At 40.3% G+C, this 15,000-nt stretch overlaps 1 protein-coding gene across 1 annotated transcript in view; it reads left to right on the top strand.

Moving 5' to 3' along the window:
• Positions 1-15,000, top strand: part of secisbp2l (SECIS binding protein 2-like) — a 46,130-nt gene that overhangs the window by 22,798 nt on the left and 8,332 nt on the right. Inside the window, exons 3-11 of the mRNA XM_077194633.1 lie at positions 1,841-2,147; positions 4,833-4,965; positions 5,539-5,765; positions 6,464-6,488; positions 6,769-6,875; positions 10,133-10,234; positions 11,840-11,929; positions 12,538-12,705; positions 14,124-14,265. Of these exons, the coding sequence (XP_077050748.1) occupies positions 1,841-2,147; positions 4,833-4,965; positions 5,539-5,765; positions 6,464-6,488; positions 6,769-6,875; positions 10,133-10,234; positions 11,840-11,929; positions 12,538-12,705; positions 14,124-14,265 (1,301 nt within the window). The remainder of the gene's footprint in view (positions 1-1,840; positions 2,148-4,832; positions 4,966-5,538; positions 5,766-6,463; positions 6,489-6,768; positions 6,876-10,132; positions 10,235-11,839; positions 11,930-12,537; positions 12,706-14,123; positions 14,266-15,000) is intronic.

Here is a 15,000-nt window from a genome sequence, read left to right on the forward strand (position 1 = left end):
ACACAAGGTCTCGAGAGTTTTTTAAAAGTAGAAATGATTTGAACTTGAGCGCAGTGTTTTTAGAACACCATGTCACGCGCGAGTTTACAACATTTGTGTGTGTTTACTCGTGGTTTATGAGGACATGATTTGGTTTTACAATAAACAAACAGACACCTACAGTGGCCAGCTAAACAAATGTATTTAAACACACACACACACACACCATACATCGCATGCTCCGTAGATACATTAACTATACGTGATCATGTTGTTTACTTGCTAACAACATGATCACGTTACTTGCATCTGACGTCACACACGCCCATACTTGAAAAAAAGTTTCCGAAACTTGTGACAAACTCTAAGGGGTATTTGTGGCACAGAAATACTCCATCAAACGTACAACTTAATTTTTTAAACTTTGTCCATGTTTAGCATGGGAATCCAACTCTATAACAGTGTAAAAAACTCACTATGCATGAAATAGCATTTCACCCCCCCGACCTTTAAAACTGCAGTGAACCAAAGACAGTCTCAAAAACACGCTTTGAAATCACTGGTGTTTCTGACGTCACAAACTACCTTGTAACCAATCAGATCAACGTGTGATCGTCAACGAGTGGATCTCTGAGTGAGTGAGTGGAGGCGGGGCTCATTTGCATATTCATGGAACCGCACATACTAAAAGATACATTCAAGATATTTTAAGGCATGAAGAATATTTTTCAAGGATTAAACTTTTACATATGTCATTTTGGTGATCAAAGATGAGTTTTAAGGGATAAAATGATTGTCTACAGGAGGACTTTAAGAAAATGCGTCATCCATGTATGTCACGTGCACTTTACACGAGTTTACATGCCGGTTTATTGCCATTACAGTTTACATACGCCACATTTTACTGCGATTATTTATTCAAACTTTTTACTCCGCTACATTTCTGTCAAAGTCCTCGAGTAGAAAGTAGTGATGTTAGTCAGGCATGATTTTTTTTCGTCTCTAAAACGTGATTGGATATTTGCGAGTGACAGATCTATCAGTAATCTCTCATGTTGGGTCACGTGTCGTGAAGTTCGGGATTAGTACGATTTCTCGTTACTAGTGATCTGTGAGAGACAGTACCGTTGTCACAACTAATGGTTTGAAAGTTTTGTTTTCATGGCAAATAAGTATTTCTGTTGCGCTGAATAATAATAATAAAAAAAATATGATTATGATGGCTGTCTTCTTTATCAATTCATTTGTTTAATTTCAATAGGTTTTATAACTTTCTAAAAGCTCTTAATTCCACAGATACTACACACTGGTTAGTGTATTAACTAGGTTACTTCAGAGGCATATGTTTCTGTAACAATGCAACAATAATAAAACAATGCATTGATATTTACTTTTTTTACTTTTGATACTCAAGTACTTTTAAAAACAAGTACTTCTGTACTTTTACTTGGGTACCATTACAAGTAAGAGTTGTAAAGCATAAGTACATGTACTGCGTTAGATTAAACTGGGAAGGGTCATAGCACTTGCATATTGTCAGTTTCACTGCTTCTATTGTTCTCATTGTAAGTCACTTAGGATAAAAGCATATGCTAAATGACTAAATGTAAATTTAATGGAGTTATATTTGATCGGTAGTATCTGTACTTAAGGAAGTAAGGTTGTGTAATTTCTCTACCTCTTTTTTCCCAGGTTTTTGTTAAACACTGTTATGAGAGATGTTGAAACATGATGTTGTGTAATAGTGTTTTTGTTTTTTGATTAGTGTCTTGCTTCTTGCATGCTTTATAATGCAATGCACATTGCTCAACTATCTGTTTCAATTGTGCTTTACAAATAAACCACCTTTTCATGGCTCCAGTCGACAGCTGCCCGTGTATAACGGAGGAGATCAGCGCTGGCAGCAGCTCAACCCGAGCCCCGGCGGGCCGTACCTGGCGTACCCGATCCTGCCGTCCCCTCAGCCTCCCGTCACCAGCGATTACGCCACGTACTACCACGCCATCATGCCCACGCCCTGCCCTCCTGTCATGGGCTTCTACCAGCCCTTCCCGGGGCCGTTTGCGGGGCCCGTGTCGGCCGGCGTGTTGAACTCTGTGTCCGACTGCAGCGAGAGAGCGACACCACAGAGAGGGAGAGGCGTCCCACGAACACCTGTACTGCACAAGGTATGAGATGAGCCCTGAACACACACACACACACACACACATGTCTGGTTCGCTGTCTTTGTGGGGACTCTCCATAGGCATAATGGTTTTTATACTGTACAAACTGTATATTCTATCCTCTTACACTAGTCGTACCCCTAAACCTACCCATCACACACAACTTTCTGCATTTTTACATTTTCAAAATTCAAAGTTTAGAATATTTATTAAACCATTTCCCTCGTTGGACTGCTGGCTGGTCCACACAATGTAGGAGATCTCAGATTTTACTATCCTTGTGGTGACATTTGGCCCCCGCAATGTAATATAAACACGGACACACACACACACACACACACACACACTCGAGATGTGACTGCTGATCCACTGTGTGATACTGACAAAAAAATATCGAAAATACATTAGCTGCATCTGAATATGCTTTTAGAAGCATTTACACAGATGGTTTAATGCAGCTCAGAGGTCATCAATGCATTTACAAATGCCTAAACAATTTTTTGAACACTGTTACTGCACAAGGTATGAGATGAGCCCTGAACACACACACTGAAGTAATTTAATATTCAACAATATTATTTATTTGCCTGCATTGACACCATTATATGAAAACTGAACTGAGCTGGACGATGACATCACTGTTTTTCCAGACCGGCTATATATATATATATATATATATATATATATATATATATAAATATATGAACTAAATTAATAACTTTTTTTTTTTACAACAAAAATTAACCACCACTGAATTTACTTTAGCTGGACTATGACTCCATTTTCTTCTAGACACAAACTTTGTTGCATTATTTTCCTGTCTATCTCAGAGATGAGCCCTGAACACACACTCAATATGTGACTGCTGATCCACTGTGCGATATTGACAAAAAATATCAGATTATAAAATATCGAAAATACAGAAGCTGCATCTGATGTGGCGTTTAAATGCCATTTACACAGACGTTTAATGCGGCTTAGAGTGACATCAGTGCGTTTAACCTGCAGTTACAAACGCATAAATAATGTTTTGATGTTTTAAACATAAAACGTTGAATATTGATATTTTGAAATTATATAAAAAAATGCAAAGATACTTTAAATGTGAAATTGAAACCGCCAGTAGGTGGCAGCAAGTCACTGTTAATGAGTGAGTCCATCCCTGCATCCCAATGTCTATACTATCTATCCTAAATTGTGTGTGAGAATAGAATAAGTGTGTCCCAAAGCTTGTGTCCTCTTCTGCTACACACTCAAAAGCATCTACTTTTTCTTTACAAAAAGAGTACATACTTTTAGGGTGTAGTACAAATAGGCGAATTGAGACCCAGTCTTAATGAGTGAGTCATTGAATCATTCATTCAAACGATTCGTTCATTCAGTAAGGAAACAACAGTGTGTTGCTCAGACACAAAAACAGACAATGTGTCTAAAAGTCACTTAATATTAACTTCTTGTTTACTGAACTCTTGTATAAAATCAACAAATCACACTTGAATCATGCTAATATCTGGAGAAAAACGGCACTCTTCATGTGATATTGATTAACTATATTAAATGATAGACATACTTTAAAGACATACAGAGATATTTTTCCCCCTTATGTTGAATAATAGGGACATTATAAATGCATTTTAATTGAGTTAATCACACATGCTTTCTCTAGTCTCTAGATGTGTTTTTGTAAAGTGAGGGACTGACTCGATAATATCAGACAGCACATCATTAAAACAACAATCACGATATTATCGTAGCCGATATATCACGAACAAAAATGCACAACTTTAAAGGTGATTTCTCAATGTTTACATTTTTTTGCAATCAATCAATCAATCAACTTTTATTTGTTAAGCACATTTAAAAACAACACGAGTTGGCCAAAGTGCTGTACAGATTTAAAAATTACTCAAACACTCAAACAATACTCACACAAAACACTGGGTTAATATCCTACCCTGACCAGTATACTAAAACCTAGGGGCAATTGTAGGCCATAGCGTATAGGTGTGTTTTCAGCATAGATTTAAAGCATTCTAACGAGTCACTGGCTCTGATATGCCAAGGAAGACTGTTCCAAAGACGCGGGGCTGCCACAGAAAATGCACGGTCTCCTTTGGTTTTTAACCTTGATTTGGGAACATGTAGGAGCAAATTCTGGGATGATCTCAGGGGTCGAGAAGAAAAGTGATGCTGTCTCTGTATCAGGTGTACTACATATTCCGGAGCCAGACCATGCAGACCTTTAAAAACCATGGACAGAACTTTATATTGGACTCTAAATTCAACTGGAAGCCAGTGCAACGAGGCCAATACCGGAGAAATCCTAGACCATTTTCTTGTGCCAGTCAATAGTCTGGCTGCAGCATTTTGCACCAGCTGCAGCCTCGACAACAATTTCCTAGATAGTCCTAAATATAATGAGTTGCAGTAATCCAATCTGGATGAAATAAAAGCATGAATGACAGATTCCATTTGCACCCTCAGATTCCAGATTTTCAATAGTTGTATCTCAGCCAAAAATATTGTCGTATCCTAACAAACCATACATCAATGGAAAGCTTATTTATTCTTATTTTATTTATTATAAAATTGTCCCTTGTGACTGGTTTTGTGGTCCAGGGTCACATATGTGACTGTAGATTTCAGTGATTTAAACTAACCCTAATGTGTCCTTTATATCATTTACAGCAGCCGATGGCTCAGCCAATAAGAGCCAAGCGTCCCGTGATGCGGAGCGTGGCGGTGCAGAAGGAGGTGTGTGCAACCGGGCCTGATGGGAGGTCCAAGACGGTGCTGTTGGTGGACGCAGCGCAGCAGACAGGTAATGACCTTTGACCTTTGATCGACTGTGCGATATTGACAAAAAATACAGAAGTTGCATCATTTTACACAGACTGTTTAATGCAGCTCAGAGGGACATGAATGCATAAAACCTGCCTTAAATTATTACATTGTTTAAAATAATAAATTTTTTCGCTAACTGTGATTTTCTACATTTCTGAAATACATAACTTAGACAGTTTCCTCTGATAGCAGATCACTCTAAATAAATTGTAATATGGACTCATACATTTTCTGTAAAGCTGCTTTGAAATGTGTATTTTGAAAAGCGCTATACAAATAAATGTGAATTGAATTGATGTTTTAAACATAAAATGTTGAATATTGATATTTTTTAATTATTTTAGCGAGTCACTCTTAAGGAATGAGTCATTGAGATTCAACCGATTCATTCAAAAGGCTGATTCATTCAGGAACGAAGCATTTGATTTTATTAATGAGCGAGTCATTGAATCGTTCATTCTACCGGCTGATTCATTCAGGAACGAAGAAGCATTTGACAGTCTTAATGAGTGAGTCAATTAATGATTCATTCAAACGTGTGTGTGTTCAGATTTCCCCGGCGAGGCGTCCGGCAGCGGGACGGTCAGGTGTGTGTCGGATCAGGCGAGTCCTCAGCTGTGGAATAATAAAGCTCGACGCAGGCGCACGTCGCAGCAGGAGTCGTCCAGTGAGCAGGGAGCCAGCGAGGCCGACATCGACAGTGACAGCGGATACTGCAGTCCTAAACACAACCAGGGAGCCAACAACACCTCCACAAATCAACACACACCCGCGGCGGTACGCTAAAGCCTTCCCTCGGGTCATTTTGTCCAAAAACTAATTTTTAAAAAAAAATTGAGTGTTCATCAGAGGGGTCCAAGACACCATGACTTTTGTTGCACTTTAACCACGAATACACACAAAAAATATTGAATGGATTCAAGGAGTTTTGTGGTTTAAATTAAAAAAAGTAACAAATCCTTCCCTTTCGGGTCAATTTGACCCCCTTAGAAATGAATGGAATGTGAGAAATGCCTCAGTACACATAGAGAAACCTAAACATGCTCAATTCAAACTAAAAAAGCTAAAACTTTACCAAAAAATTATTTTATAATGTCTACATGTGTATCTGAATGCACACTGAAGTGAACTGACTTTAGGACCCAGCGGTACAGCTCATTTACTCCATATAGAGATATAAGACCATCTAGAGTCATGAAATATGTTATTATTACTTTTTCCACAAGAGGTCGGCAAAGACACACAATGTAAGATATATCGAGCTGAATTAAAAGGATTGTGCATGAAATTGTGAGTTGAAAGAATGTGAGGAATGTGCTTAAATGACAATTTATTTATTATTTATTGATTAAATCTTGTAATTTAAAGGAAAATGAACTAAAAAAGAAATCTCAAAAAAATATTGCAGGAAAAATTTGAAAAAATATTATCAAATATTATATGCCGTTCTCTCATCTGTGTGTGTTTGTTTGCAGGCTGTGGACGCTGGCGTCATGACAGGTAAGATCTCTCTTATGAGCGACTGTAACACTATCATTATAGTTATGTACTTATAATTATTCTTATAGCTATCATGAACATTTTAGATGGTTATTTTTTTGTTATCTTTACAGTTATAGTAGTTTTCATTTTAGTTATCATCATATTTGTTACAATTTTAGTTAATAGTTATCGTTCTAGTTATTGTCAGTTATGCTTATCGTTATCATCATAGTTGTCCTCACAGTTAGTGTCAATTACAGTTGTCGTTATAATTATGTGTGTGTGTGTGTGTGTCCAGCGGTCAGCTGGGGGAATGTCTCGTCGCAGGCCGTCCAGAAGCCGTGGACCGACAGGAACACGCAGTTCTTCAGAGGAAGCAGAACACCTGAGAGGAGCTACACACAGGTAGAGCTCGAGCGGTCACATGACCGTCACCTGTGAGTTATTCTACGACAGCCGGCCCACGAGAGAGAAATGTTTGTCCCGCACTAATGTCAAATAGTGTTGTAAATGTTACTCAAATGTAAGTACAAGTACTGAGGGAAAATTTGACTCAAGTAAAAGTAAAAGTATCTGGCCAGAATCGTACTTGAGTAAAAGTACCACATTAAAATTGTACTTGAGTATTAAAGAAGTAAAATTACAGCAAGAATGAAAACTAGAGATTCTTGTTTAAGCTTTTAATCTCTAAAAACATGAAGTGAATGAACATCATACAAGGTTTTATCCTGCTTTAGAACTGTTTGTATCTAATTATCAAACTACTATCTAATGCCAGTATGCAACATGCTACTCAAAGTTGTAAAACCTCAGATTTAACTTGAGCAGAAGCTGATTTCCAAAATTGTGAGTGTGAAGCCTAGCTCTTTTGGGACTGAAAAGCCTCTCACAGGCAGCCGATGCAGATATAGATGCGACATGACATCACTTCCAAAGGACCAGTGACCACGTCTGAACAATTTCATGGAGTGTGAAAACGAATATCATTGGCAGAATAAATAACATTTAAATTAAACTGGGCATCAGCGCAATTCAATTGGTTTGGTAATAGCGAGGGAAAATAGAATGAAGTGATGAAGTACTTTTTGACTGTAAATAAAATTGTAAGGAGTAAAAAGTACTTTTTTTTTTTCTTAAAACAATTTAATAAAGTAAAAGTATTGATTTTTAATTGTACTCAAGTAAAGTAAAAATCCCAAAAAATAATATTTAAGTAATTTTACTTGATTGCTGTACTTAAGTACTTTACAACTCTGGTAATAATAATAATAGTACTATTAATAATAATAATAATTCATGGTTGCACTTTATTTTAAGGTGTTATGCTGCGTTCACACCGAACGCGAATCGAGCGTCTGGAGCGAGTGATTTCCATGTTCAGTCAATGTAAAGACGCGTTGATGCCATAGACTGTAAAAAAATATGGACGTAGTGTCCATAACGTCACCCGTAGGTTTCTGAAGAGCGTTTTTGAAGCCTAAAGTGGGCGGAGTCGCTGGTCGCTCGTCACTCCCGGATAAACGAAAATAGGCAAAAAGGCGGGACGTGGGTGGAGTTGAGGAGCCTGGATGCTGAAACTACGCCCGCCTAGCTCAACGTGATCGAGTTTGCTCAGGCTAAGAGCTAAAGGGACAGCTGACTTGAAGAAGTAGGCCTAAAGCCAATAGTTAAAGTTCATGTTTTTGCCCTTTGAAATACTATAATAAGAGAAAGCACTGACCCCTGCAGGATTTAATCTGACGGTACTTTTTATTGAACACTAAAAAGTTAAATAAGCATATTATAGTCTATCTGCTCCGTAAGATCAACGGCACCGCAGAACGAGTGTCTCTATATCTTAGACGTTTTTAAATCTGATCTCCAAAAAGCAACGATATTGTCAGACATCCACGAGTGCATCTCCACAGAGGAAAACAACTGACGAACAGCGCTGGTTGTTCTTTCGACACTCGACAACGACGGAATCCAACGGCGTGGGCGAAGGTATAAGGGCGGCGTGTAATACATTTTATGAAATAATCCCGAAAGAAGTACAACACGGCAGAGATGACAAGTTCAGCAGCTGGAATCAGCTGAGGTGACGTGATGGCTAACAGAGAGCAGACAAACGGCTAGTAACAGCAGCGGCAATCCACCTGTCACTCAAGTGGCCACGCCCTTGATTATGCAGCATTTTAAGGCTTAATATAATTTAAACGGATGAGTTCTAAAACAATTCACTCCCCTCACAGTAGTCATGAAGGGTAAAATTAGCTGTATAGACCAAAACACCTTAAGACACCAGGCTGTAAACATATTTTTTTCTGCGGCAAAGTTGGGCATTTTAACATGGAGGAGATACAGATTTGACTCACTTTTGCTGGCAGCCTCAAGCGGCCAGGCGATGAATTGCAGTTTAATTCACTTCCGTGTTGGTTTCAAGAGAGAGACAGGGAGGTTGCCGCTTGGTTGATGCCAAACGTGCCGCACAAGCCCTGAAAAGTGAAGCTAAAACGTCTCGATCGCCCCCCGGTGGCCGGTCCTAGTATAGCTCATAAACCCCGCCTCCCCATGTTATTCAACGGGACGTGAGACCAACTAAACAATTAAAATTACACTTCACATATCTTTTTTTCAAAGATAGTTTGTCATTTACTGTAGTTTTTATCACACCGATGAAATTTCAAGTGTTTGTTTTTAAAATAAGTTTGTTTTTAGTTAGTTATTTGATGCTATAAAAAAAACAGTGCTGTGACGTCATGATTGACAGGTTCTCTGAGCGCAAGTAGTCACTGAAGCACCAACGGACTTCGGGATCTTCGGAGAACTGAAGAGATTGTATTTACTTTATTTTAACTAGCTTCTTGTCGTACTGCAATCAACAGACATCAGAATTGGAGCCGAATGGAGGAACGGAGCAGACATAGGCCACTTAAAAAAAGTGCAGGTACTACTAGGAGCGTGCATTCGGTGAGAGTGAGGGCGGGGCGTTGGTTTCGCGGCTTTACTTCCTGCTCACTACTGCGCAGGTCTGGTCCCGAGATCGCAACTGCGCAGACTCAGTTACCAAGATGTCAGCGCCATATCGGGACACTGGCGGCTTCACTTCTCACCAATGGAAGAGAGCGAAGGGGCGTCGTCCATCTTTTTTTTTTACAGTCTATGGTTGACGCGCGTCTGATGGTCCTGTGGCGCGATTTACACGATTTTTTAAAAAGTCACAACAAGAAGCGCGGCTTACGTCACTTCAGAGTTCCTACTGGCGCTGCGAACGCAACCAGAAAACGTTCCTAAGGAACCATTAGAACAGCCCTGGTGTCTAGTGCTTAGAACTATCCGGTGCGGAAGCCCCTAATGTAACAAAGTATAAGAAATATTGTATAACTGTCCTATATATAACAGATTTTAGAGTGCATTTTTAATATTTAAAATGAAAAACCTTCAATATCTAATTGGCTGACCCAGCACTGTCAAAAAACTACCCAGCAAATGGGTTCATTTATAAAACCCAACAATATCCCAGCATGTGTTCTGTCCAATATTTACCCAGCGCTGGGTTTCAAAACAGAACAAAAGCCGAACAAACATTGCGGTCGGTGGCCCTGGGCTTTGTATTGTTGGCAGAATTTGGCCCTCAGTGAAAACTAATGGAGAGGAACCGTTCTACATCATGTGACCCGCAGGACTTCCAGATGAGTTTTGGATGTCGTGCAGGAGGACAGAGGAGATTGACCCCTCCAGAGACCCCCAACACACACCTTACACCCGAGCCACTGTACTTTCAGGTACACACACACACACCTCACACCCAAGCCACTGTACTTTCAGGTACACACACACACACCTCACACCCGAGCCACTGTACTTTCAGGTACACACACACACCTGTTTGTTTTTGTGATTTGTGAGGACATTCCATAGGCGTAATGGTTTTTATACTGGACAAACTGTATATTCTATCCCCTTACACAGCCCCTATCCCTAAACCTACCCATCACACACACACACACACACACACACACACACACACACACACACACACACACACACACACACACACACACACGTATGTTTTTAAAGCCATTTGAAATATGAGGACTCATGAAATGCCCTCATAAATCACGTTCAAGCTGTAATACCAGTGTAATACCCATGTCATTACACACATTTGTGTCCTCACAAATCACAAAAACAAACACACACCACACACACACACACACACACATACACACACACACACACACACATGTATGTTTTTAAAGCCATTTGAAATATGAGGACTCATGAAATGTCCTCATAAATCACGTTCAAGCTGTAATACCAGTGTAATACCCATGTCATTCTACACATTTGTGTCCTCACAGATCACAAAAACAAACACACACCACACACACACACACACACACACACACACACAGACACTAGAGTGCGGATCGGGCCGAATTTTTTTGTCCGAGCCTGGCCCGCGTCCGACAGAGCAGTAACCGAACCGACCCGAGCCCGACAGGCATAAAGATATTTATGTCCGAGCCCGACAGTTAAAATCCCATTTTTTTTCTCATACTAATGACACATGTGCGTTTGTTTGTGTGGAAAGCCTGCTTTTATTAACCAACTGTAGGAAGACATTCGGAAATGTCAGCAGGATGAGTGCATCAGCGCGCACGGAGAAACAAGCGCACTTAACGCAGGCGCGCATATGCACGTGTTTCGTTGGCACGGCTACATAAACAAATTTCCGCACAAAGGAAGACAGATGTTATGGTAATATTTTACATGTATTTTAATCACAAAAACAAACGTTTGCATCATGTGAAAGCATCAGGCACATTGGCTACCAACATAATAAGCTGTTTTAAATTTAAAATGTTCAATGCCATATCGCGCTGATGAGACCGAGCCCGACCCGAACCCGAACATAATTTCTAAATATTGGTCCGAACCCGGCCCGGCCCGTCGGGCTCGGGTCGGGTATCAATCCTCTAACACACACACACACACACACACACACACACCTCACACCCACCTCACACCCGAGCCACTGTACTTTCAGGTACACACACCTCACACCCGAGCCACTGTACTTTCAGGTACACACACATACACACACACACAACTCACACCCGAGCCACTGTACTTTCAGGTACACACACACACCCGAGCCACTGTACTTTCAGGTACACACACATACACACACACACAACTCACACCCGGGCCACTGTACTTTCAGGTACACACACACACCCGAGCCACTGTACTTTCAGGTACACTCTCTCACAAACTCTCACACTCTCTCACACACACACACACACACACACACACACAAATTCAACTCACACACACACTCACTCACTCATTATTGTGTTGATTGTCTCTGTCCTGTTTTTCAGGATGAGAATGAGTTTCCTGATCTGGCCACAGGTGGCGCTGCTCAGCGGAATAAACCGGATCCAGTTCAACACAAACTTCCCAAGAACCTGGTGAGTGTTTCACCTCGTGGTAGAAACAAGTTTCAATCTCTTTGCAGTGATTTACTGTCAGCACACATTTAGATGAATATGTAAATATGTACTGTGCTTTGTACTAGATCTGCACTTTATACAGTAGATTGCTTTAAAACAGCAGTATTAAGCGTCTCTCAGTGTGTTCATGTTTGTCTGACCTCGACCGATGTGTCACTACAGCTGCCGGTTTTAAAATTTACTGAAAACTTTCGTTTTTCTGTCATGATTTGAGCGTGTAGAAACAAAGTTTATGAGACGGTTGTTGTCAGATTTCATTGGTAATTTCAAATGTGAAATTTAATCGTAAGCTTGGCGAACAGTTTTGGGGAATTTGATGTTTCCCCATTCAAAGAGATGTGAGCTGCAATTACACGCCCGAGAGCCGTTTCAAAGATGGCCGCCGAGTGAAATGACTTGTCTTAAAGGGACTATTGTATGCCAGACAGAGCAAACTGTTCTGGAAAATTTGCTGAGGCAAGCTGTTTCAAACTCAAGACACAATCTTTGTTTGAAATGATGCCACACCATGGAGTATATGATGGTCTTAAATGTGTGTGTGTGTGTGTCTGTGTGTGTGTGCGCAGCTGGATAACCTTCCGGAGAATTCCCCCATCAGTATCGTGCAGACGCCCATCCCGATCACCAGCTCCGTTCCCAAGAGAGCCAAGAGTCAGAGGAAGAAAGCGCTAGCGGCCGCTCTCGCCACAGCGCAGGAATACTCCGAGATTAGCATGGAGCAGAAGAAACTGCAGGTACACACACTCACTCCATCTGTGCATTGCTCCGATACTACCAATATTTGCAGGATCGGGGATCGCCAAGACGAGACCATCGAAATGCGATATTGTGCGTATGTTATTGTTATACAACACAAAAGGCACAAAAACATTATAAAGCACCATAATGTTTTCGCTGGTACCGAAGTACTGGGTTAGTCCGGTTCTTGATGCGCTGTCCGAAAGGTGCACAGTTGCGTCCTCTTCATACAAACACTGAGACATGGCGACCGATGGCGCTGCTAATGCGGTGGCTCTGAATCCACTTGTTGACAAAAAAGGAGGAAAGAGCCACATATGGAAATATTTTTAATTAGGCTAATGTGACGTTGCCATAAGAGGCCGTTCACATCAAATTCGTTATTTCAAATGTATTCTCATAATAGAAGCAACGCGGCGCGCTCGTTTTTCCAGGCGTGCCTCTGTTCCTGGTTCAAATTACATCCATTTTCTTACGGAATTCAAAAACATAACCATTTTGGTGCTGTGGCGTGAGATCGCTCTGGCGCGCGCAGCTCAGCTCAGCACCAGTGTTGCCAACTTAGCAATTTTGTTGCTAGATTTAGCAACTTTTTAGACTACCCTAGCAACTTTTTGTTTCAAAAAGCACCTAGCAACAAATTTAGCAATTTTTTAAATTTATTCGGCAACTTTTATCAACTTTTGGAAAGTGACTCTAATCCAAACAATACGCGTACCAGCTAGCTAAATAGACTGAGCTGTTCATTCCTAATTCCTTAATATCGCTGCGGAAATGTGAAAATCACTGTGAAAACCGAAAGACAAAATACAACGAGTGCAGGGGCGGGGCTACATAAGGTCTATATAGCCAGGCATAGCAGCAGGCACGCATTTCACATTTTTGGTAAAATAGTTTAAACACATTTCATGTTTACATGCATTGTCATCCAAGTTTACAGCATTGGTTAAGAGATTGGTTTTCCTTGAGAAAATGTGCCATGTGTTGTACCTGATATCCAAAATAATCAATATCGAATCGAAATCGAATCGAATTGCAAGCTTGTGAATCGAAATCGAATCGTATTGTAAATTTGTGTCAATACCCAGCCCTAATTGGTATACCGAATACTGAAATTTTGGTACCGTGACAACCCTAGCGCTCATTGTCACAGTTGTAAACATGACGGCGTTCTTCTTCCACGAGGGGTTTTGGCGTCACACACTTGTTTCCAGGCGGAACGGACATCCTGTAGAATTCAACCAATCAGATCGCGGCTTCGAAACTCCTGAAGTGTTTCCAGTGTGCCGTATGCATCAGACGTTCAGCCAGTGGTCCGTGACTTCTGAGGCTGAGACTAGTAGAGGAGCGTCCTGAAAATCAGGTCTGCCATGGTTGAAGAACTGTGTGTGTGTGTGTGTGTGTGTGTGTTTAGGAGGCTCTGTCTAAAGCAGCCGGTAAGAAGAGCAGGACGCCGGTACAGTTGGATCTGGGCGACATGTTAGCGGCGCTAGAGAAACAACAACAGGCCATGAAAGCGCGACAACTCAACAACACCAAACCACTCTCATACACAGGTACAACACTCTAAAACTAAACTTATACACATTATTCTTCAAAACAAAAGTAAGCTATTTCCTGTAAATGTTGGTAATTGGAGCGCTGCAGTGATTATGATTATGTATTTTCATAAGTTAGCATCACCCTGCTTTTTACGACGCAAACCCAATATTTTTCAATTAGCTTTTGTATTATTGTAGCCTGTGACCAACAAAAGTTTATGATTCTTACTGTCCTAACCAGATAAGATTCCAGCGACAATCAAAATAAATCAAAAATCACAGCCAATCAGAAGAGTGTGTGGGCGGAGTCTCTGCAAGCACACTGCACTCATAGGGCAAACTGGATAAATTCATAATTATTGCAACATGTTAACAATAAAAAGTACACACTGAGTGACCAAAGCATTCTTTGCTTTGAATACAGTTTCTTCACAGTTTGAACGTTATAGTTTCTTTTTGTTTATTTTCGAGATCTGAGGTGAATTATCAGTATTCAGTACGGCTATAAATATAATTCAAACTAACATTAGATGCTTTTAACATTAAATAAAGCACATAATCAGTATCTGAGATAATCATTGTCATACTTTGTAGCAAAAATAGAAATGTTTCTAAAATAGAACTGTTGCTGAAGATATCTTTTATCACATTTATCACAATCGTCAGTAATAAAAAGTTATACGTAGGCTGTAATAAAACTACATTATGGTCACATGACTTCATGCAACAGGTCTTTCAGTCTTTATTTTT

The sequence above is a fragment of the Siphateles boraxobius genome, unplaced genomic scaffold, assembly GCF_051911475.1.
Source record: "Siphateles boraxobius isolate OS27281-9 unplaced genomic scaffold, OSU_SipBor_1 32, whole genome shotgun sequence".
NCBI lineage: Eukaryota > Metazoa > Chordata > Actinopteri > Cypriniformes > Leuciscidae > Siphateles > Siphateles boraxobius.